Source organism: Aptenodytes patagonicus, chromosome 3 (assembly GCF_965638725.1).
Source record: "Aptenodytes patagonicus chromosome 3, bAptPat1.pri.cur, whole genome shotgun sequence".
Lineage (NCBI taxonomy): Eukaryota > Metazoa > Chordata > Aves > Sphenisciformes > Spheniscidae > Aptenodytes > Aptenodytes patagonicus.
The window spans coordinates 78637500-78658478 of NC_134951.1; the positions used below are offsets into that span (position 1 = coordinate 78637500).

General features: G+C 43.4%; 1 protein-coding gene across 1 annotated transcript in view; it reads left to right on the forward strand.

Moving 5' to 3' along the window:
• SLC22A3 (solute carrier family 22 member 3) overlaps positions 1-20528 on the forward strand; it is a 32004-nt gene extending 11476 nt beyond the window's left edge. The window contains exons 2-11 of the mRNA XM_076333946.1: positions 2247-2350; positions 4309-4463; positions 7411-7576; positions 8625-8742; positions 14030-14127; positions 14268-14482; positions 17570-17678; positions 17923-18035; positions 19408-19507; positions 20275-20528. Coding sequence (XP_076190061.1) covers positions 2247-2350; positions 4309-4463; positions 7411-7576; positions 8625-8742; positions 14030-14127; positions 14268-14482; positions 17570-17678; positions 17923-18035; positions 19408-19507; positions 20275-20332 — 1236 coding nt within the window. The 3' untranslated portion in view covers positions 20333-20528. The remainder of the gene's footprint in view (positions 1-2246; positions 2351-4308; positions 4464-7410; positions 7577-8624; positions 8743-14029; positions 14128-14267; positions 14483-17569; positions 17679-17922; positions 18036-19407; positions 19508-20274) is intronic.
• The last annotated feature ends 451 nt before the right edge of the window (positions 20529-20979 follow it).

Sequence of the window (20979 nt, forward strand, 5' to 3'; positions counted from 1 at the left end):
CCTCTCTGCCTATCTCTTCATATGATTATTTCCTTTTCTGTTACACTTCAGCAGCACACTTTTGAAGCCGATATTTTCTTGTAGCTGGTTTTTAGCCCTCTGGTAAGCTCTATGGTCCTGTATAGGTGGCTGCAGATGCTCCTCTGAGAGCCCCAACCTCTGCCATCAGCAGAGTCAATTGCCTTGCCTTCTAAAATCTTCTTTTAGTGGTCATTCTCATGAAAACACTCTGCTTTCCAAAGCTGGTTCTTTTGATACTATTTGCCAGGGTTGTCATAGTTTCAAGAAACAAGAGGTTAAGCAGCATTTGAAGTCTGAAAGCGCTGCTCCATGTTCAGGCTGTTTTAGGAAAGCATTGCAATAGCCCTTGAGTATGACAGCTGAGAGCAGGTTTTATTCTTCTCGGAGGAAGCTGAGGTTTCTGCATCTCCTGCTCAAGATTTACAGAAGTGGAAGCCAGATGCTGATGGCCTGGCTTGGCTGAAAGGTGGCCAGTCAGGCTCCCTGGAGTAATGGGGTTGACATCAAAACCATGACTTTGTTTGAAGTCAGTGGGGGTGGGATATCTATCGGGTTGGGGACCTATGACATTACTAGCCAAGTTTTTCTTCACAGTTGTGAGAGCTGGAAACTGCAGTTCTCAGTCACATTCCCAGGCCTGCAGCTTCAAGAAAAACAAAAAGCCACAAACAAACCCAAATCCTGGACTTCCAGTAAAATCATCATAACTAACAACAACGATTCTGCTGTAGTTACTGTCAGTGACAGTGCTAATAGTACATTTGGAACCAAAACTGAGGAGTTTCATTTTAAAAAGTGAAGAATAGCCCATAGAAATGAGTGTGAATGACACCTGTGTGGAGTCCAGAATTTTAAAAGAAATGGTTTCTTATTTAGGTACATAAATAAACATTTAAGAATATTACTTTAGATTTTTGGGTCCAGATTCAGGCTCAATGAAATCCAAGTCTGGGTGCCCTCTGTATCTCCTGCGTAGGCACCTCTGAAATCCCAGGCCCAGGCAATACTCGCTGGGCATTACAGCAGGTAAATGGGCTAAGACAGAGCTCAGGCTCACGGCATTACATTTCAGAGTCTGGAGGATTGTGAGTGGCAAAAGAGGCTGTTAATCATCGCTTTAACCCACCCTGTGGCCACCCCATCCAAGCACAGTGTTTGAGCTCTGGTATTGTGGTACGCATGCTGGTGAGCACAAACGTGACACGCTGTATGCGCTTCAGCAACCAGCACCTTGTTAGCGATAAAAAGATTTCTTACAGCTCATGCCTGAAAGCAAAAGGGTCTCTCTAGGGTAAACGGTGGCAGCTGCTATTGTCTGTGGCTCCCCTTGGTCCTGAAGCCGTGCTGGTCCTAAGGTTACCCCAGGTATGAACCAAAACCTCCCGACTCCCATAAGGTATGCAGAACTTGGCAGGCAGCGGTTGGTATTTCTTTATTATCAAAGAACCTCTGAAGTAATTTCCAATGACATGCTGTCTGGATGACTACTTTGTCTTCCTCTTTGTCTTCCTTCCTCTCACCCACTTCCCTCTTCCCTTCACCCCACCCATCCCCATCCCCATCCCCATCCCTGTTAATGAATTCTTCAGATATGCACCAGTGTAACGTCATGTTAGGGAGTTATGGCTACTGCAGTATAAGGAATAGAAAAGTCTGGGAAAGCTACACCAAGAAAATACATATTCAATGTGTCTGAAATAGATCTAAGATCTGTTTTCAGTTTCCTCAGAGACCATGTTTTTGCTTTTATCTAGAAGGCACTAAGAAAAAGAATTAAACAATTTCTATAAGCTGATGTTTTCATTGGCTATAGCTGCGCCCTCTTATTCTGCACTAAACAAAGTCATGGCTTTGCCTTGGCAACGTATTTAACAGCATTGTGTTTGGTTTGCAAAAGAGCAATTTGCTTTCCATATCTGGACAACTGATGTATGAAACACAGCATCCTTTTAGCAAGGAGGAGCTCTCCTTCTATCTTCATTATAGTTTGAAAAGTGCTTGCTATGGCTGTGCTTCCCTGGCCCACTGGTGCTTGCTGTTGAACAAGCACATTTGAACTTCCCCTTCCCCTTCTCCTTCCCCTTCCCCTTCCCTTTCCCCTTCCCTTTCCCCTTCCCCTTTCCCTTCTCCTCCCTGCCTGGCCCTATGCAGTTTCTATAACGTTTTGCCCTGAGGATGATGAATGACCCACCAGGGGTGTTTATGCCTCTCCCTTGTTCCCTTAGTATAACCTTGTGTGCGGCAATGCCTGGATGCTGGATCTCTCACAGGCTATCCTCAATCTGGGGTTTCTGGCCGGCGCGTTCACCCTGGGCTACGCTGCAGACAGGTACTGTATAAGCGCTGCTGTCCTTTGATTTTTTTTGGAGGTGAAATCACCTGCAATGAGCATGCGTCAACACTTTGGAGGTTTAATTCACTTTGGATAAACATCCCCAGCCTGGCTTGACAAAACCCAGCCAATATAATCTTTGCTTCCTTTTGGGCTGGAAACTTCATGCAATTGTACTTACTGATCCTGTTTGGACATTAAAATGTCATGAAAAGACCCTTTCTTGTGGTTTCCGATGTTTTCTGTGCACATCTGGACCCAGGAAGGGCAGAAGGACACAGAAATGAAAAGGAAGCATTCAGAGGAGTTTTCTGGAGTGGTGTTTACTGGAGGATGTTTAATAGGCACCACTGATGAAGAAAGCAGCTACTTGAGGAAAGAAGGAAGGGGCTTAGTATGGTAATTCTCTCCATTCACAGGCTGGACTCATACACTTACCACCGAGGTCATAGCTCCCTCCAGCCGGTTCTCAACTGTGTTAGAGCTGGATGAATACCAAGGAGAAGATGTGGGTGATGTGCAGGCTTGAGCAGCTGACCTACCCCGGAACGGGGAGCTCTCATAAGCTCTTCCTTGCTCTTAAAAGAGGGAGCCTGGTTTGTGCTTTGTGCTGATAATTAATGGTAGTCAACCTATGTGTTGGCTGAGAGCACCACTAACGATTTCACTGGCAGAAATATTTCTTCAGGTCATAAAATACATTCTTTCTGCCTGTTTTATTTTTCTTTGGTATCTGTAATAATAGTAATAATAACTTAATGTATGATTTCTTTGTAGGCAGGAATACTTACAGAATTATCTGGAATGTCATCTCAGATAACAAATTTTGAACTAGCAAACAAAAATACTTTTAAGGAAAACCTGATCTTTCCAAGGAATATAGTAATAAGTGATTAAGGTAGAAAAGATGCCCCGGCACTGGCTAACTTAAGATATCTCTGCTCAGTGTCTGGCGGCAAAGTTATGATATTAGCACCTTAGGACTGTGTAAGAGTTACAGCTAATTATTAAAATAAAATAATATGTCTAGGAGTACTTGTGTATCAATCATAATGTAACTACAGTACAACTATGAATGTTGCACATTGATAGCACTAGGGAATGTGCTGCAGCCAGACCAGTGGACTCTTGTCTCCTTGACAGCACTCAAAAGAACGGATCTGGTTGAAAATACCCTGATTTTTGTGCCATATAAATTCTTCTCATGAAACGTTTTGAACAAAATGAACAAACAAATAGTCTTGCAAATAGTTTTTGGTAAGATAAACAGCTACATCAGTTTTCACAGTTTCTTCTTAAAACAGCAACAATAACAATGCAGAAGAGATCAAAATGGATATTCTAGTTGTGTTCCAAGGACACAGTTGCACAGGAAGGTTTTGTTGGGTATTTTTTTTTTTTTTGAATTATGGCTTACCTTGAGCACACCTATCAATAATGATGTTTTTTGCTGGAAAATGAGACTCCTGAATACATTAGGCAGACTTTGAAAACAAGCGGTCTTAAACTTAAACAAAACACTGGAAAATCACATAAAGTAATTAAAGAATAAATTACTTACTTTCACAGAGCTGGCTGTAATTACTATTAGGAGACTAATTTGTGAAAACAGATATCCCCAACAAAAGTTGCCTTTATTTCAACTGGATTAAAAATCTGAACCGTAACACATAGGCCATAGTTTAGCTACCAAAAGGTAAACTGTTTTCTAAAATAAAAGGGGGACTGGTGAGGACACCACTAGTTTTAAAATTAGTGATATAAAGACAGTGATAACTACTGCAGGGAAGAGTCCCATCTCCCAAGGGCCAACACTACAAAGTTTCAGGCAGCCTCTCTTTGGAACAAGGCCAGTCTTAAAAAGGCGCTTTCATATCTAGCATTAAAATGAGATACCGGGAAAAAAAATCTTTGTGGCTTTTCATGATTTTCACTTTCTTTTCCCTTTTCAACAGATATGGCAGAATCCTCATCTACCTGCTCTCCTGTCTTGGGGTTGGGATATGCGGTATCATAGTGGCATTCGCGCCAAACTTTACTGTATTTTTGATCTTCCGTTTTCTCCAAGGTGTGTTTGGCAAGGGAACATGGATGACATGCTACGTGATCGGTGAGAGCTGTTATCTTCTTTCTCTTCTGGTTAGGAAAAGTGAGGGATTTTTGGAGGACAAGGAGTCCAGCTACATCTGCTCTTGATAACAATTTTCCTGGGAACAAAACACTGGCCCTGAGGTCAGCAGACAAGGAATAACTCAAGACCATCCTAGTTAATGCATTTGTCCTCCAAGATAAGGTGGCTGCATGCAAATTGTAACTTGGTCTAGGCTCATGCCTGAACTGAATTTTTGTGGAAGCAGTTATTGGCCTGTGTCCAGACCATGCTGGGGACCCTCCTAGCAGCTAAACAGTCTAGAGTTGCCTTGCTTGGCAACATCTGCTAATTTGCTGGTACAGAGGTGGCCTCTGAGAATGGCAGCAAGTGCAGACTCTTTCTGTTACTCAGCACTGATATGAGATGGAAATAAGTAGCAGTGTACATGCCTGCCTGACCTCATAGGATCCCATGGAGAAGAGCGAGGAAGAAGTAATGCATTAGGGCAGACTAACAAGAGTGATGTGTCCTTCAGAACTGTCCAGGCTCTCCTTTTGTACCCATCACTGTGGTATCTGAATATGCCTGTGTGCAGCTGGCCATAGGCAATTCAGTAGCAATGCAACACCTTCTGCTGATGTTATTTGAGGACTTTTATGGCTATCTAATCTATGGACTCCGACGGGAAGGGATTAACATAAATAATTAAGAGGTGGAGGAGTAGAATGTGTACATATAAAGGTTTTCTTATTACACAGAAGATCACCAGGATGATAAAAATATGCAAAACAAGCCTCAAATCAAACAGGATACACAAACAGCGACATGGTTAATTTTGGCAGAGTCTGAACATCTTCCACAGATGCTCTGAGGAGTTAACTGCTTTTCCTCACTGGGAGGACAGACACTTGGATGGCTGCTCTTCATTCTTTAGCTGGGAGGCTTTGCTTAGTGCCAGACTGGACACCAGAGTCTATATTAGGTTTATTATTTCCTGAAAAGGGAAAAGGAAGGGAAGCTTTTTTATAAATAGCATCAAAACAGCAGGGATCCAGACTTTTTGATAGGTTATAGTCATGGCCCAGCAATGAAGCTCCTCACATAGCAAGCTTACTTTTAATGAGAAAAGGGTATTGTTGTGGCATCTTGAATGACTGCCAGGTTCAGAAAAGGAAACTCCTGTCTAGAGCATGAAATAGCATGGCATTAAGGAAAGCATCCTACTAGAGACGAGACATCAAATTTACTTAAAAAGAAAATCAGCTGTTCAGTAATCTACTGTGATAATCCAAAACACAGTGATAACATCATTATATAGTGCAAAAATTTGTAACATCACTGTAGTCTGTGAGGCCTGTGACATTTTTTTTAAAATTCCTGGTGGAATTTAGATGAGTGAGAGCAGAATTGCAGCCAGACATAAACGGTTACAGTGAGACCTGGGAACACCGTGGTGACATAGGTGCAAACATGCTTCTTCCAACCCCCTGTCTAGCCCTCTCAGCATCTAAATAAAGCCCAGAAGCACCAAAGTTTTCTGGGCAAAGTTACACTGCTGAGCAGCTCAGGTCCAAGATCCAGTGAAAGGGCCAGAAGCTGCTTTTCCCCTCACTTCCAAACACATAGCCTAATTTTAAACTGAGATCTTATCCTAAAACTTTGGCAAGTGCTCTAAGCAGCAAAATGTTTTATGACAGACTCATGGCTTCCTTAAAATGGCCAAGTTTTAACAGAAAGGAATGTTTTGCAATGCTAAGAGCAGGCTGTCTGACTTTAGGGAAAGGTTCAGAGATATGACATCATAGGGGACAGTCTATTACCACAGCCCTAAGCAAGGTGCTTAATTCTTGGAAAGAGTGATTCCATCTAAATCCCTTCAGGGATCTACTCTTACGTCCCGGGATCACTCAGAGTATTTACGAACTTAACACCTTTTAAAAGGCACATACAGATCACCGGGAGGATGGTTGCCATTAATACATCTCCCAAGCTACTGATCTGGGCTTCAGAATCACAACAGGCTGCCTCAGGAATGTCACTTTGCTTTTACATACAACCCAGCTCTTCCTGGGCCAGTGCTGAGCAGCTACCTTTAGGCAATACAGTTGCCCCTGAGCCGTGCAGACGTGATGAACAGTCAATAAAAATAGTAACGGTGTCATATCACCCTGCATTGCCAGCTGAAACAAATCACTGTTACTTGTAAAATTGTGTGTTCTTTAGTAAATTTTTTTTAAAAAGAAGTGTTTTCTGTGTATTATAAACCAAGTAAAACCCTCTGCTTTTACTCTGAAGTAATGGTAGCGGTGACAGTTTTGAAACAAACAAGAGACACTTCATGCATTGCTCATCTCAACCATGAATCTCATGGCCTGAAATATGGGCTTACACGGGTTTCAGAAGTGATTAGACACATTCACAGAATAAAAAATCCACCAAAGGATTGAAAAAAACCAAAACAACAAAGGCTATGTTTGTTCTAATAAATAAAACAAGCTGTGGACCATACCATACCTTATCGCTCAGAGCAACCAGCATGGTATGGCTAAACTCTCTTCCCCACAGATGCCTTGTCCATATTACCTGCTGGGAGCAGCCCCTGCCTGAAGGATCCTCTAGTCTGGGGCATGGGCCGAAACTGTGCCAGGAAGAGTGCTAACAATTTACCACTAAACATGATCATGGTGCAGGTCTCAACCCCCTGTTCTGGCCCTATTTAATTCATTAGTAAATACGCAGTCAGAAACCCCTCTAGCTGAAGAACGGTGGGTGAATTGATGAGGTATTACCCATGCTTGCCCTGGACGGCCTCGGTGACATGCTTACACGGCTGAAGGCAAGATTCTGGGCTAGACAGACTTGTGACCTGATACAGTACTATCCTTCCTTATGTTCCACCACTACTATTTTTCTTTCAAGTTAGGTTTGTTTCTGTGTTGTTTATTTTGGCTTTCTCTCTGCTCAGTGACGGAGATCGTTGGTTCTGACCAGCGGATCATTGGGATTGCGATTCAGATATTCTTCACCCTGGGCATTATGATTCTCCCTGGAATTGCGTACTTGGTTCCCACCTGGCAGGGGATCCAGCTGGCCATTTCACTGCCCAACTTCCTCTTCCTGCTCTACTACTGGTAACATTGCAGTCATTGCTCTTGTCATTATTGCTATTGCTATTCGAGCAGCTTGAGACCCCTGCTGTGGTCCCAAGTCTCCTGTGTGCAAGATGTTGTAGGTCAGGAAGAAGATATTTGTATATTGTTGATTTGGGCATTCTTAATTCCTTTTAGTGAATTGCAGACATACATTACTTTCCTTTTTCTGCCCAGGGTTTGCCTCTCTCGTCAGCCACAGCTGGCCCTTCACAGAACCCTGCTCTGCTCCTGCTTAGCCTGGGGCTGGCTGTTCATCTGGTTAACTTGACCAAAGTCTGCTTTTCCCATCAGCCATGGGACCCCACCTTTACCTCTAATTACGTACTCAGTTCAAGCCTGAACTTGCCCTACAGATCCCATGAGTTGGGCAGTACAGTTAATGAGAAAGCAGAGCACTATACTGTGGTGAATATCTGTCCCAGTGGCGTGCAGCCATCCGCTGGGCTGGATCCAAAGAAACTAATCCACATACCCTCTTCCTGCACATTGTTTCCTTAAACGTTGCCTGTCATGAACTTTTAAATTGTGAATCATCTTAACCCTAGGCTAGCAGAAACTGAAACACCAATCAGTAATATTGCTTTGTGTTCAGTTCATAAAATATGCATACATTTGAGCGTGCGTGTGTCTATCTTATGATGATACAGCTAGAAGTTTTCTGGTCTGCCTGTACTTGGTACTACATGTGTTTAGTGTTGACTTTCATTGTTCTTTGCTGTTCTACAGGCACCTTGTTTGCTTGTTGGTTATCGTACTTTTGACATCTATTGTGCAAATACAATAGTTAGGTTTCTTATTTTTCAGCTTTGCAGAGAATTGATATAGTCTATTTTCTTCCTTCTTGCCCGCAAGGATCAGATATTTTACAGGAGACTGATTGGAAGAGCACTCTACAAAAGAGGTTCTGTATCCCAAAGACTGAAAAATCAGTGTGTTGTGTATTAACACAGGCAAAAGGCAAAGGACTTTGGTTTACTTACGATGTTAAAGGGCAAAACCCCTATTTATGACTTCTGTGTTCTTACAGGGTGGTTCCTGAATCTCCACGTTGGCTCCTGACACGCAGAAAGGGAGAGAAGGCATTAAAAATCATGCACAACATTGCAAAACACAATGGGAAATATCTCTCACCACATTACTCAGAGGTACTGTCATCTGTTTGAGCTAGAGGGGTTTTTTTTCTAAACTTTCTTAATCTTTTGAAGGTTCAGTTGTGCTAAAATGCATTCGCTTTATGTGATGGGCAACACTTTTGAAGTGTCACACCAGAACAAGATTGTCAATCCCATATCTACTTTGTTAATTGCAAGAGGTTAAAAGTGAACTGGCTGGAAAGACATGGGCTGAAAATAGTTTGCAAGACAATGAATCAGGTCATTCATCTGCAACACTCCTACTTTAAAAACTTGTGGGAAATATCAGAAACTAGCCTGAGGGCCAATGGTATTTCACAGCAGCTGCCATTTTAGCTGACAGAGTGAGTGGAGACAGCAGGATCCACTTGCCTGGCTCCTTTGCTAGAACTTCCTTTTACAACTCAAAGAGAAGATGATGTAGAAAATTGGAATTTAAGTATAAATTTGCTTCCATCCCAATAGGGGGAAAATATGCCCCAAAATTCAAAATAGGGGAAGCACTGTCTGAGATCACTATTTACAAAATAGGACAATATATGTTAGAATTACAGTCCTTTGACAAGTGGTCTTGATGGAACTGAAAGGACTGATGCATTTCAAATTACACTATTGTGTCATTGCAGCATTTGCCTTGTTCTGTGCTGGGTAGCATTGCCTGGATCTCTGATCATGTTTACCGTGGCATTGGCCTTATGGTTCAGTGACGACAACAGATGTGGACAAGTTTCCTGTTCTCTAACAAACCAGGTCTGGAGCCTAAATGCTAGCTATTGTAATGTTAGAAATCGTTATTTGAACTAAGGAGAAAACCTGCAAATTGTTAGCACGCAGCAGCCCAGAGGTGGCATACTGAATACACTACAAGTATTTCAGACACTACACAGTAGTATCCTTTATGCCTACATACATGCATATGCTTATACATTCATTTTTATACATATACATATACAAAATTATCATGTGTGACTTTTAACTAAATTTTCGCTGAGACTAAAGGCAAAGACTTTGGGATGGCAGTGTTTGGAGGGGACTGATGTGTCCCATCCTGTCAGGAAGGGACATCATGATGTGTGTGCTTTGTAACAGGTAGTTGGCAACTTGGGTTCCCACAGCTTGGTATCTTACGTAGGTCTTCTTGTCGCTCTTCTTAAACAAGGGAGAACCTGAGAATTTAGCCCAGTTTATCCAAAAAAGTGGGGTTGCTTCACCAAACTCTTAGAGTATAATTCTAAATGAAACCCAAGCTATAATTATTGGCACTCTTCTGAAACACCAGCTGTTCCCAAATCCATAGGATTTTATTTACCCAGTGAGAAACAGGCTTCATAAATCATCCAGCCAGCCTAAGCAGCTCTGCTTATTCAGGGCCATTCCTGCTATAAATATAGACCTTGCATGAAGTGCGCACAGGAAGAGGTATGTGGCAACAGAAGGAGTATAGAAATGGCCAGCTGATTTATACCAATATTCCATTATCTTTCCACTTGGTTAAGTGCACGTTAATGACAATTCTGGCAAGGTAAAGTTCACACAACAGGTTCCACAGAGAAGCTGGGCCCTAACATATACCGTGCCCTTAGGATATATGACTCTGGACTAATGACTAGTCAAAACTAGCAGCAGAGATGCGTATGCTGAAACATACATTTCCACAGCCAGCTGCTTTATTCATAAGCAACTTGTTCAAGTGCCATAACATTGCTATAATAGCATTTCTATGGATGTTCTGTTGCTCAGGGGAGCACACAAAGGCTAGTGATGGGGAGGGAGGTTTGTCAGGGGAAAAAGTTATATATAACTTCCTTGGCCAAGAAACGGGATATACTGGATAAGACTGTTGTACATTAGTGAAGCAACATGACAGAAGGAGTTTTGATGAGCAGTAACAAGCTAGACCAGCAATTAGTGAACCATTTTTCCGATGGAAGCCAAGGCATCTCTGTGATACCAGCCAAGGTCAGGAAATCACCCTCAGCTGTCCCACAATGCAGAATGAGCTTTGCTAGTCACGTTGGAGTAGCATCTTACACAACTGGAGGACTGCAGACTGAAACCAGTGGGAGAGAAACAAACTGAAAAGACTGAGTAAGGAGAGAGAAAAGGGTAAATCCATTTATTGTTCTTGGCTGGGGCATATACACCGGTGAGATTCCCCTGTCCTGGTCAGCATTACCCAGTGCCTAGTGCGGCCTGAGACACATAGCAGGAAGGTTGTGCTGCTGCAGCTGCCCCTCCACGTTCAGCCCTGTGTTCCTACACCCACTTCCCCTCTCTAAACATCAGCATTTTCAAAGCATCATGTCAGAATGGAGATGTATGTCTTTCCCTGCTTCTTGTTTTAAGTTATATTAATTTTTTTTCTTAAGTGTCCCTGTTCACGACCCTAAACCACTCACAGCTGCAGCAGATTAACCTCCACACATCCAGATTTGTGCTGGATCTGTTCCTGGGACCTTTTTAATATACAATGTCTGTCATCCTTGGTGCTGTGCCCAGAAGGGAGAGAGAGCGTCTCCAGGAAGCGTATTAGTCGTGGATCAAGTGTATTTCTTACATTAACTCATGTCAGAATTCACTTTCACATAGCAACTCCAGAATTTCAGGCAAAGTGGTGCAGGTGTGGAGGGACAGGGAGAAGAGAGAGGCATTATCCATCAATGCATTTTGGCTAAGATTTGCCGATATATCTGTAATAATTTCATTGGCCAAGTCCCTCACATGGCTCTGGATGTAGCAGCCTTGCATTTTTATTGGCATGCAGAAACCACAGATGACCTTTGTATGAAAACAGATAAACATTTGCGTCTTTTTCTCTGAGAGTTACGACACTGGCACAGTTCAGCTGCATCCAGAACTCATTAAATTAATTGTAAATTATAAATTCTCTTTTTCCAGTTGCTCGTAATTATCCTAGCATGTTTTTTTTTCAAGCTAATTTTTTTATTCTTGGTCTCTGTCCAAAAGCAGAATGGACTGCAACCAGCTGAGTAAGAGCTGCTTCTTGAGAGAATCGTGTATCAAAAACCCCTCTCCCTTTATATATATATTTCTACAATATAGACATGTGAAGACATACATATTTCTAGTATATATTAACTTACATACACATGTATTGTAGACGTACATGGGTGTACTGTCCCTTGCAGAATTAAGCACATGCAAAACTATATGTCTGTTCTATGAGGAATCTTTAAAAATTATTGCAGAAAAACTGATATGTAATTTGGTGGGATATAAAAATGCCAGGGAAGTTGTTTATAAAACTTCCTCCACAGTTTTCAGATAGTGTATCTTTGGAAACTTGGGCCCTGTCATTGAATTCCTGACTGCACTGCTGTGAATAGCAAAGCTCTCCTTACTTCAAAGAACAAAAAGAGGAGTATTTTCCCCACAGAATTGACTTTCCACAGTGATTTTTTTTCTACATCCATTAAAAAAATGCTCAGTCATGTTTGGGGTTATTATGACTTTATTAAGACATAAAAATATATGGTAGCAGCCGTGCTGAATTTATCTTTAGTCCTTTGGAAAACTAAACCCATATTTGCACAAAGTCACAACGGATGACTGGCAGCCTGCTCTTATAAACAAAGTCACGGCAGCTTTATAACCACAATATGAGAGTCCAAGACGAGTGCAGAAACGCAGCAACCTTCGCCTGCCCCACAAAGGGCTCTGGCACGCAACAGAAGTGGCAGCGCTTTGAAGAAAACTTCTGGCTCTGGTTACAGAAGAAAAGCAAGGGGGAGTAGAAAGGAAGTTCAAACAAATGTGAAGTTTCTCTGTCCACTTACAAAGTTTTGTGTTGCTCAGTTATGAAAAAGCCATGTGTAAATACATCCAGCCAAATCTCACTGAAAAACATCTGTGCTACCTTATGATACGAAAAACAAATACAGGGTGAAAACTTTGCGCATAGCCCTGGCTGATCCGACAAGACCCTCGGGCAATGCCTTTGGCTTTACCTGTGTTCTCATGGATCTGCATGTTCCCACGTGCTTCTCTATCCTTTCACCCACGTCTCCCCGCCAGCCGGGATCGTTTCCTCGGGCTCCTGCACTCGCGTGGGCAGCGGATGCTGCAGTTGTAGAGAGGGGTTTACTCCTCTCTTTGCTCTCTTAGGCCTCCTCTCAGGAGGGGGACAATAACTGAGAGTCAAAGCAACCAGACTGCCTGAAATCCTCCTAAAAAGGGCCCAGCAGGTTTAACCCCATGTTTCCCACAGCTGCTTTGAGAGCTGATGGCAATCCCAGCCGAGGCTGCCAGTTCTTGGGCGGTCTCATGGTTTGTCCCTGCCTAAAACCACCTCTGCCTTCTCTTCCTTGTCTTCCTCACCTGCTAAATGAATATACAAACAAAAGGGCTGCCACCTGGCTTGGACATGACAGTTAAAAACTGCTGGCTACAGTTAAAAACAGTCTCCATCAAGGTGCGTAATCCCTTTTTGGCCCTGCTAATATTCTGGCTCTGCGATATCCTATGGCAATGAGCTCCAACACATAAACACAGGCTGCGTGAAATCGTGCCTTTTTATGTTATTGTTAAACCTTCTAACTAACGATTTCATTGAGTGCCTCATTGTGACTGTATTGGAGGAAGCTGTGAACAGATTTACTATACTTTGTAGGCAGTACGAGGACCATTAATTCATACTTTGCAGGATTTTCTTCTTCCAGGGTAAAATCCATGTTCAGCACAGTGCTTGTGTATTTTAAGACCCTCTGAATTTCACCAGTTGAATGTTTTGTAGCACCCAAGCACCTTCGCAGATCTACTCTTTCTCTCACTCCTTTTTTCTTCCTGCTGCCCAGCTGTGCCACCAGCCGTGTTTCCAAGCCCACTGCTTGCTGCTCACCCCCTTTCCCTGCTTCCCACAGCCCACCGCTTTGCCCTTCCTGCCATGGTCTCCTCCTCTCTGTCACCTCTGGCAGAAGGCAGCTCTGCTCCCAGTGACCCTGACATGACAACAACTGTTTATTGCCTTCCGAGAAATTCCAGGTCAACCTCTCTCAGTTTACAATGAGGAAATAATTTTTCCACTCTCAAGTCAAGATTGGGGATTTTTTTTTCTGATTTTTGCACGATCATCATTAAGGAAAACCCACAGCTGTGTCCGGTTATAAGCTATTTCCCATATCTGCACACTGCTCTGGAGTGCTAAAAGCAGCAAGCTGGCTCATCAGCACCTTTGCTCGCTGGACTGGAATATTGCTGAGCACCATGTTTACATAGAAACTCTGCCCCAGCACCTGCCTGACTCCCGACAGCTGACTCTACTGCTTACTTTTCTCCTCAGATCACTGTTAGCAATGAGGAGGTCAGCAACCCCTCCTTTCTCGACCTGGTGAGGACTCCCCGGATGAGGAGGAACACGCTCATCCTGATGTACGCCTGGTGAGTGCTCATGTCAGTCCAGCTTGTTGCCAGGGCAGGGGGTTTTGAAGAAAAAAAATCCCTTGTGACTTTTTAGGGCCTTTCCAGCTGCTTGTAGTCATTTGTTCGCCTCTCAACTTTTTTTCCCCTTTGCTGTATAGGTTCACAAGTGCCCTGATCTACCAGGGGCTTGTCATGCGCCTAGGAATTGTCGGAGGAAACCTCTACCTAGACTTCTTCATCTCAGGAGCTGTGGAGCTGCCTGCCGCTTTCCTAATTTTAGTGACAATTGATCGCATTGGCCGGCGCCTTCCCTTTGGAATAAGCAACATTGTGGCAGGAATTGCATGCCTTATTACTGCCTTCTTGCCAGAAGGTAATTTCCTTCCCGAAGTCAGGCTCTTTAGGTCAACAACTTCTCTCTGACACTCCTTAAGCAAGGACAGCAAGCCACACAAAACTGTAGATAAAAGTAAAAAAGTGTCTGGTGATGCAAGCAGCACTGCAGTCATGGAACAACATACCTTATTTGCTTATAGATTGCCCTGGGACATGTAATGGTTGTATCTTTGATGGGTGGTGAGTAACAGCTGGGTGTAGTCTTAGGAAAAAAGTGTATAAAGGTCCTGTACTGTTTTTGAAGGCAAATGCAAGGGAAAAGTACACAAACATAGAGAGAAAATACATTCCCTGACTTGGAAGACATTTAATGGTGTAAGAAATCAGTAATTTAGCTGAGGCAGCTTGGTGGTCTTCTCATTTGTAAATAAAACAACGCAAACCACAACATGATGTAGGGGCTGCGGCAGACAACATGGAGATTGTTGCCCTGCACTCACCCTCCCAGGGGTTTGGACAATGTTAAGGGTTGGAGGAAAGGTATGGCTTTTGATTGAGTCATTCTTATCTGGTTTCAAGGACAAGTAAAAGGTCTGATATTGCACACAGGCTTCCCAGCATTGCTATCTTTTCTTTAAATTGTTTTCCCTCCTGTGTAATTTTTTTTTATCCCCACGGAAGCATTTGGAGGTGTTCTGAAGCAAATGTTACCACACCAGCATGCTTTGCCTTAGCGTAGCTGGGGACCAGCAGTTGAACTGGCATTAGAGAGGCTTATTCCTCCCCAGGGATGTTCCTGCCAAAGTAAGGGACAGTCCTGGCCAGCCTTAGAGGTTTTAGTTCCCGAAGTTATATTGTGGGGCAATCATTTTCCTAGAGAAGAGCCATGAGAAGCCACTTCAAGAGTATGATGTGCCCATGAAAACAGGCAGGTTTGTGGTGAATGCAAAATGAAATCCTTCAAAGAGGTGTGTTGATTCACCTCTGTCTCAGTTAAGCTCCCTTTATAGGGATTCCTCCAAAAGTACTTAAAATTAATACTGTATGCTTGAGGAGCTTCACTGCTTTAATAGAAGCAGAAATGACGGGAGAGGGAAATGGAGAGAGAAGATCAATGATCTGTTCGTGGTGCTGGCACTGGTGGCTGTGTCACCATGCCCTGGGATGTCACGTTGTCGTCACTTGTTTGCATTCATCAGTTTGACCCACTGAAGTCCGTGAGGACTAACTCTGCTGTCCTGGTGGATTTCCCCCAGGTCCCCACTGCTGTGTGCCTCTCAGAAGAGCCGCCACATGTCGAGCAGATGCTGGCCGCCCCGTGCTCCTGTGGCAGCTCCCCTCATTCAGGGCACGGCAATTCAGGCTCAGAGGGCCTGGTCACCGTGTCATCTGCTGACTTTGCCAGCATCATTCTCCACCTGTTAAAAAAGTACAAAGGACCTGCTGGGACAGCAGGGACTGGGGACTATTGATCGCCTGGAGTTAGGGCTGTTGCAGGAGGAGGAAACAAAGACCGGCACTGGGGAGTTACTCCTGCAGGACACCTGCCTCTAGCACCTTCATGTAGTTTGGGCCACACCATATGCTGAGCATGGTGCAGCAGGTCTGGGGTTAGAGCAGGAGCATCGTGTGGGGCTGGTATGGCTTGAGTGAGGGGAGAAAGCGGTGGCCTGGGACCAGCAGGATGCTGCCACCAGCCTGCTCTCAGTAGTGGTGAAGTGCTGAGGGGACCTTGCCCAGGTGAGGAGAGGACAGCCTGGGGATTAGATACTTGCAGATGGGACACCTGAGGTCCGTGTCCTGCTTATATGTTTATACAGATGGGAAAAGCTGCAGCAGCAGCTTGTGAACGCTCAGTCACGCTGGGGTGCTCACACAGTTTGAGTCCCTTGGCAGAGGGAGGAGGCACACAGATGTCACCCTCACCTCGGGGGTCTGATGGACTGAAGAGGTACCAGGGAGACAACGTGGATTTGTTTTGTTCTTTCCAGCCTTTGCTTTTCTTACAAGTGTTTGAAAACATAACTTTTCAGGGCAAAAGCAGTGTCTTGCAACATGGGATGAAATTCAATGGGGGTTTGTTTAGTTGTTTTGGAAGGGAAATAACTCCAAGCATCTCATTTTTTGGTTCAGAGCAAAGTGAAATGTTTTCTTGTTCTTCCTATTGAAGTTTTGAGAAAACACAATCACTGCTGGAGCCCTCTCCAGTGGCAGAGTTCCCCTTTGTGCCAGGTTCAGGCTTGTTATTTCACTTGCCTCCCCGTCTGCCTGGTCGTGGCAACTGTCGTCTTCCAAAAGCATTGCAGAAGTGCTTATTGCATTCCTTGTGACGCTTCTCCAGAGGCCACTGGCTCTCCAGAGAGGGCAGTCGGAGTGCTGAGGGGTCGCACACAGCAAGATGGGATGGGTCTGCCCTGCAGTGCGGATGTGACCGTTGCACCCCCTGCTGATGTATAAAGGCTCCCTGCTGACATATACAGGGCAGTGGCTGGGCACCAGAGCTTGAGCAGAGCTGGGAGAACCAGGCAGAGCCACCAGGGCAGCATAAGGCCCCTGGGCCGGTCGTGCCAGGTACAAAGACAAGCACCAGGGAAGGGGAGGGGGAGGATGGCCAGGAGCATTATTAGGAGCGTGTCTAATGTGCAATGGCCAGACAAATTATGACATGTACTTGGCCTGCTCTAGGGAGAATTATTTTACTGTTGCTGCAGATGCACCTTTAGAGGTAGCTTCTTTGTGGTCAGAAGGCGTTGGGAGGTGACTCAATGGTGTTTCTTACAGCATAACATCCCTATATAAATAAATACTCCTTTCCAGAGCACAATTTGGACATGGTCATGGGAGCTTCTAACGTTCATTCCCCCACCCATGCTGTTATGCCCCACTGGAATCTTGAATCAATCAATTGGAAGTGATTTCTGATTCTCCAAAGCAGCCTCGCAGGATGCTGGAAAGCAATAAATGCCAGTATAGATTGGTATCTACAGCAGTGGCCTTTCATTCTGATTTGCACTGATCCAGTGTTTCTGTGACGTAGCTTCTGCTGACAGGGCCTGGGGCTCTCAGAAACGCTCTGCTGGTGCAGCAAAGGACACTTCACCCGGGTTTCTTTTTGAATGAACAGATATCCCATGGCTCAAAACGACGGTCGCCACACTGGGAAGACTGGGCATCACGATGGCTTTTGAAATCGTCTATCTTGTGAACATTGAACTGTACCCTACGACGCTGAGGTACATCGAAAGCTCCCAGGAATCTTTCAACTTTCCCCTCTGCTTTTCCCCATTCCCTATTTCACCACTTTTTAGTAAAACGCGGTTTTCTCCAGAGTTTCCTAACTGAATAGCCACTGCTCAATGTGGATGGCATTTTCTGATGAGATAATTTTGGAGCTAAGTCTACGTTCTGCTCCTTAAACTGCTGTTTCAACTGTTTGTTAGCGCCTCTCAAATATCTGGCACTATTTTTCTTTTGCAGAAACTTTGGTGTTTCCCTGTGCTCGAGTTTGTGTGACCTAGGTGGGATCATAGCCCCATTCCTGCTTTTCCGATTAGCAGCCATTTGGTTGGAGCTACCTCTAATTATTTTCAGTAAGATTTGATTTAAAATGTACTTTTAGTTTAAATATCCTCCTCCTAACAGAGCTTTTCTTTTGGGGCAAAAGTGTACTGTATGGCCTCATCTCTCCCTCAGACCAGCCCCGCTCAACCTTCATGCCTAGAGCAAGAGGCTGAATGGCAAATGGGTGAAATGTGGGTGTTTTCACGGCTCGTTATGGAAGACCTCCGGTCTGCTTGGGTGAAGCATAAAAGAAACTATGTGAGGTGCTTTAAGACTGAGAAACCTTACAGCTAAGTTCTGTAATTGCAGAGAAATAAGCTTAATCTCCCAACAGTAGAGGTTAATGTCCTTTAAAAAATATTTGGTTTGCATTTTTTGGTATATACAATTATGACTATGGATGTGGTATTAACCGTAACTACTTATGCCTGTCAAACACTTTTCCTCAGTTGCATTTTGGAAAAAATGAGCCCTGTGGATTAACTCTGTGGGAAAAAATTAGTTACTGCTAGCAAGGAAGCGGGAGTCTGTGGCTAAAACAGACTTTCAGGAGATACATGTGACTGGGAAAAAAGCAAAAGGGATAGGATAGAATAAGAAGGGAAACTGGTGCTAATTAAAATTTTAGCTTGAAAACAAAAACGGAAAGACAAAAGACATTTTAAAAAATTACCATTATTCCAAGAATAGACGTATATAGAAGTACTGTTCACATTATCTAATGCTGAAATTCTGCTGCTGCTGAATTGAATAAACAGCTACAGAATCAGAGAGGAACAGAGAGAACTATGCAACAGTCAGGGCTTTTACTTTTTGCTCCAGTCCTTCTATTTTTGACTTATTACGTTCTTTATATCTATGCAGGAAATTATTCCAAAATAACCATTCTTGATGAAATATTTCAGATTGGCTCTATCTGAATGCTCTTTCCCAAGGATGAATTTTTATTCTGAATCACATAATCTACTTTGGCCACGGATACACGAAGAGAGTATTTCAGGAGAATCTCAGTGGTCTCAAAAAACACAGATGCATCTATGTGATAGAGCCCCTTGAACAAAGGCAGATTTTTCTTATGTGAGAAATACCATCCTGGTTCCAGTAAAGTTTGTATGTGCTTGCCCATGTGCACTTATCTCAGGTTTTTGACTTCTGAGATCTCCCTTTTGGGACAATTCAGGCTGCAAATGAACCCTTAGCCCTCAAGTTTTTTTGTAATACGTTAAATTAATGTAGCATAAAGGTGTTTGATAAGAGTAAGGTAATCAGAAATAGCTGTTGCACTTTAAAAATCTCACTTTAACCTTAATCTGAATAAACTTTCCTCAGTGGATAAACCCCCAAAATAAGAAAAGTAACAATTTTCTTATTACTTTTGTATTTCTTCAATGTCCATTGTAGGTATTCTTGCAGTTATCTGCGGGCTCCTAGTATTGCTTTTACCAGAGACAAAGGGAATTTCCTTACCAGAGACAGTGGAGGATGTGGAGCAGCTTTCAAGGTATGATATGTATTTTCTTACGTTTACTTGGATGAGGTTTCCTGAGGGTGCTCTCCTCCAACCTTGTCAGCTGTCATCAATTATTGATGTTTTCCAAGTGTCAAAGTAAATTCCCTAGTCAGGTTGATGTTATGAGCAGGTGGTATTTTCCTCAATAGAAATGTAAACTTTTCAATACCACTAAGGCAGGTTGTTAAAAAAAAACAGGGGACAGAACCTGTATTTTTCTCATAGAGACACAAAGTTATCTTGTGCACCTCTAGAAGCAGAAAGTAATAGTGTGCAAGAGAGAGACTGCGAAGTATAGCCTGCAGCTCTCTGCTCAAGAGGACCAGCCATTACCTCAATCAAAGCATCCTGTGAGGAAGGACCCTTGATCATGGGAACATTTCCACAATTTGTGAAGTCATTGAAAAGTCACATACAAGATGAATTTATAGCTGAAGAGTTACAGGCACAGCTTTCCCACTGCTGGCACATGGCAAGCCAGACTCTTCACTGCATTGCGGGCATGCAGGGAACATTTATGCCTTGGCTTGCTTAGTAGTAAATTTCTTGAGGAGCTAGTGCTATACATTAATGTTTCAAACAGTGGCTTTGGATATTACATCAATAACTTTTGCCCGCTTCAATGTATGAACTAAAGAAAGAGGAAATTTTCTATGCAAAAAGTAAATGTTTCAGTATTGCAGCTTGGACTACAACTTGGACTACATCTTTTCCTGTTTCCTTCACCCTTATACCCCTCTCCCCTTCTGTTTCTTCAGTCATTTTGGTAAATGTGGCAAGAAACGGAAACACCAGGACACCAACTCTTATATTTGACCTTTGAAGGACGGCACTGAACAAAGAACCCTGTTCCCATATTTGTTGTCCACCTGCCATTGCTTCAAAATTTGCTGCAGAGTATGGATTAAACTCCATGTTCTTCTTCTAAGCATAAAGATGTTTAAAACAAGGAGTGTATTTTTCTATAAATATGGAATAAATTCATTTTTTCTGAGTATGCTGTTTGCAGGAAGGGAGCACTCTGTGGTTCTTGGTAGAGAACAGAACAGCTTAAAAAAGATGCACTATCCAGCTCAGTGAGGTCTTATTTATTTCTTTATGTATTTGAGCCATTTGTTTATTTCTAGTGCTAGCGTATACCTTTGGGTGTGGAGGGTTGGAAACAGTACTGCTTGTTTAAGATTTGGATGACTTTGGAGAAGAGAGGATGAGTATTTCAACCCGTTCTCCTTTACCTCTGGGGAATCTGGACAAACAGAAGATCTGATGGCTCAGGAATGAAGATGCTGATTGGGGTGGTCCTTTCTCTGGTCAGAAGGGAAGGGAATCAGAAGCATGCATGAGGAGGCCCTCACCCTGGTCTGCTCCTCTCCCCCAGCGAGCCTCTGCCACAAAAGCCCTGCTTCCCTCCCTGTTCAAGGACTTCCTGAAATGTGGCAGCAGCCCTCCTCCTCTCCTTCCCA